The sequence below is a fragment of the Sinocyclocheilus grahami genome, unplaced genomic scaffold (assembly GCF_001515645.1).
Source record: "Sinocyclocheilus grahami isolate Dianchi unplaced genomic scaffold, SAMN03320097.WGS_v1.1 scaffold76.1, whole genome shotgun sequence".
Lineage (NCBI taxonomy): Eukaryota > Metazoa > Chordata > Actinopteri > Cypriniformes > Cyprinidae > Sinocyclocheilus > Sinocyclocheilus grahami.
In genome coordinates this window covers 3,008,002-3,012,016 of record NW_015505255.1, presented here as the reverse complement: position 1 = coordinate 3,012,016, position 4,015 = coordinate 3,008,002, and the positions used below count along the sequence as shown (strand labels likewise).

Here is a 4,015-nt window from a genome sequence, read left to right as displayed (position 1 = left end):
AGAGTTTTTTTTTCTCTCCGTTACTCATCAGCGAGATGACTATTCTGTAGTTCATTTAAATCTTTTACTTTGTGATACTCACCAAACTGTGCATCTTCTATCTTGCCTACTTCACTGTCCTCAATGCCAGGCATTCCAGCATCGCTACCAGGTTTACCCAGATCATCTTGAATGTATGTGATTGGAAAAAAGCAAAAGAATGAGTTTTTTTTTTTTCAACCAAAATGTTTATGCATCTGCTCATTGAGGCTTTTTTTTTAGTAGACCTTTCAGAAGTTGGCCATCATTTCGCCGTGCAGCCACTGTGTGGTGCTCTGCAGTGTCCTCCTCTTTTCTTTTGATGGACTGATCAAGATCCACCTCCACCTGCTGACCCCCTGTATCCACTTTACGATTCTCTAATAAACTCTGCAATGAAGTTTTTTGCTTTACGTAAAATACAGAGTATTAGTGGAGCCAAGTTGCAGTTTAAACTGACTGTATACAAGTCATTCATATCCCACCTGTCTGAGTTTTGCTACCTCTTCTTCTACTCTTTTCTTGCTCTCTTCATATTCTGCCTTCAGCTCAGCTATTTGTCGGCCACACTGCAAGCTGCAATGCACATTATATTATAGATTTATATTTACATGATCAACTAGTCTAACATTTTAACAAATCCCTAATGTAGGAATGGAAGGGCATAGAAAACAAGACCCCTTTTTCTGGGTGGGGGTCCACCAGTGTTTGTATTCACCTCTCATATTCTAGCTTCTTTTCCAAATTGGTGTCGTTTTTCCGCACTTCCGTCAGTTGGTCTTCCTGTCGGATGACCTCCTGTCTCAACTCCTTTACCTGCTCTGTAAATGTGTACACACATTTAAACAAACATCACTACATGCCCAATTAGATCAGCAGTCCAAAACCACACATATGAAAAATATCAGCCAATAGGATACCATGATTTGTTTACATCAGTGTGGAGAAGAAAGAAACAGGACTGTATGAGAAAAAGTACAAAAATAGTGGTGTACGTCACTTACATACCCCACCACTTACATACCCCACCACAACCCTATTCCACTAACACAGAGGCAATACTGGGAAGTAGCACCCTCTAGTGAGCACTTCTTACCTTTCAGTCTGTGAATCTCTGACATCTGGGCACTGACATCATTTTGCAGCTTATTCTGGAAAGCACAAAAAAAAAAAAATTTAGTGTGTGAAAACAGGAATGCAATATTATACAAACATTATATTTTTAGAATATATGATGAGTCCTGCCATATGAGATTTTAAGGGTTTAGTCAGGAAAAACACAAATTCAATAACGAGAATACCTAAAAGCAATTTTAATTATTTGCTATTTAAAATAATACAAAATGGATAAACCGAAAACAGCATAAAAAAGGTAAACAATGTAACAGTGTACATATACATAACTGTCAATATAATATTAGTTTTATACAATTTATACAACCGTTTTATTTTCTTACATTTTACTTTCCCCCCCCAATTTTCATATCAAAAATGTCAACTATCCAGCTTTTTGAGCGCTATAGTCAAGGTTTGATAAATCAAACCATCCCCTGGACATTTTGAACCCATGAGAAACAGTGTGAAGCTGCCTACAGTACCACTCACTCTTCAGCATCGGCTCTTTTATGAGTCAAAAAGTATTGTTGTCCAATTCCTTTTCAATGATCCACAGTAAGAGAATTCAATCTCCAGAGCTTTACTGCTGTAAGAGAGGCGGCTGTGATTTTGCGATAGGATTGAGAGGGGGAAGCTCAGAGGGAAGTGTGATCAAGATGACAAATTCACTGAGGGGGACGTGGACACAGTCAGAGCTTGAGTTTGCTGAGAGCAGAGCCCTGGCTCAAAGCACAAGACAAGATGATAGACAGAAAGGCAAATTAAGCTGCAAGGGCAGCGGACATAAGGACTGAGCAATGTGCTATTACAGGGGCCCGATAAGCCTTGAGCTACTGCTACCGGCAGAACAGCAGAAGGAAGTACAGCAAAATAGCAGTCTACTGCACTGTGTATGCAGAGCCCACTAACACTGCTAACATTGGGTCAGCTTAATGTCTATGGATGCTCATCCTATAGATTTGTACTGATACTTCATCTAATCAATATCAAATTGTAAAAATAAAATTAAAAAAAAGACAGGGAGCCATCATAAATAGTTAGGAGCCGGCCCTAGAGGAAGCAGAGGCTTGCAGTTACTCTCAGGCACAATGGAGACAAAGAGGTGTATAATACCAGACCTTACACTGACCCATACACTAGTACCACACTTCTACTGCTGGTTCCACGATTAGGCTGATCAGTCACCAGATTTAAAGTAAAAAAATTAATGGAGGAATCACACACAGGAGAGGGGACAGTAATTAAAGCATCAATGTCACCCTGTGGAGAAAACAGCCGAGCTTAGCACCCTTTTCACCAGCAGGTGAGAGAGTAACAGAAGCTCACTGCATCACTTCAAACCACTTCCACTCTTCTACAATATTTGGCTCAGGGCAACAACCACTCACATATCCATAGACTTGAAGAATTGATCTTTATCCATAACCATTAGGACCTTAAATAAAACTAAAGTCAATATGAAGTGGCTGTTACATACCAAGATGGAGCCAAGTACTTGGAAGGGAGAGATTTCCTTTTTTTCCCCATCCTATTTAAAATAACCTTCATAGATGGATAGTACACAATTACACCAGGAACATGTATTAAAGTAGACAGGGCCAATTTTGATTTCATGTTTACTTCGCATTTACTCTCCTTTTTAAAGTCAACACTTGACCATGCTGACAAATTGATCAGCATACCATCCAAATACCATTGGCTGCAGGTTGCAATACAAATATTCATCATTCCATCACTTTGACCCATCAGGTTGTACATTTTCTGTAACCATATGTAACACCTATTTTTATCCATAGGTGAAAAATATCATATTGTGGTAATAATATTGTATTACGATATTTTAATAAAGAGTATAAATCAATAATTTAACTATTTTATAAATAAATGGTGCCACAATAGTTAATTACACAGTTTGCAAACTGACAACAAAATGTATGAGATCTGAATCTGTAATCTCAAAACTGGGTTGGTTCAGTTCTGCTAACATTTGCAAGTCAGCAAATACCAGTATCGGTATCGGGCCCGATACTGAGCTCCTGTACTCGTACTCGTTAAAATGCCCCGATACCAAACGCCGATACCACACAACATGTGATAAGCGCCATATTCAGACAATGAAACACCGACAACAGAACAACAGACAGCAGAATGGAGTTATTAGAGATTAAGGATGTCTACAAAGTACATGTATGCAATGAATATAATGTTAAACATTCAGTATTAACGCCTGTATAGCTGATGTGCGCGAGTTGATAAGCAAAGCGAGCTGAGTGGATTGAGCGCACGGTGGCGCAGATGCGCGAGCTTGTCGAGTGAATATACCTTTCTCACAGACATCACTGGAAAGTTTGTAGTTCGGTCGGATACGTCAAAGACAAGGAAGTAAAGCAGTGCACAAGTTACTTAAAGGGGTCCCATTATGCTCTTTTACAAAGTCTTGATTTTGTTTTGGGGGTGTACTAGAACATGCTCTCATGCTTGGTGGTTCGAAAAACACATTATTTTTCACATAATTTACATTATTAAAATACCTTTCTCCCCAGCCTGGCACAAACGGCTCGATTAGTTCCGGCTTTGATGAAGGTCCGCCTTCCGAAAAAAAAAATGTGATGTGATTGGTTAGCTGTCCCAGTGCGTTGTGATTGGCGAACAGCTTAGACGGTGTTTCAGTACTGCCCAGCCTCTTGCGCTGTCTTGCAACAAAAACTTTTGGGAATCCGGCACTTCTCACTCGTGATGTGGAAGCTGTCCTCAGTAAAATGCGCAGCACACAATAGCCAATTTGGGTTATAATGCTCAGGAACAGAGTTCAAAAGTAAATTGCAACCACTGTTTCCTGACATCATCCACTTTCGAAGTGAAAAAAGAAAAAAAAAAAAAC

At 39.5% G+C, this 4,015-nt stretch overlaps 1 protein-coding gene across 1 annotated transcript in view; it reads right to left on the bottom strand.

Moving 5' to 3' along the window:
• The window catches only part of LOC107586004 (protein CASC4-like), a 28,089-nt gene that overhangs the window by 11,173 nt on the left and 12,901 nt on the right, over positions 1-4,015 (bottom strand). The window contains exons 2-6 of the mRNA XM_016273217.1: positions 1,115-1,169; positions 737-839; positions 504-594; positions 267-408; positions 83-166 (exon numbers count right to left, since the gene is read on the bottom strand). Of these exons, the coding sequence (XP_016128703.1) occupies positions 83-166; positions 267-408; positions 504-594; positions 737-839; positions 1,115-1,169 (475 nt within the window). The remainder of the gene's footprint in view (positions 1-82; positions 167-266; positions 409-503; positions 595-736; positions 840-1,114; positions 1,170-4,015) is intronic.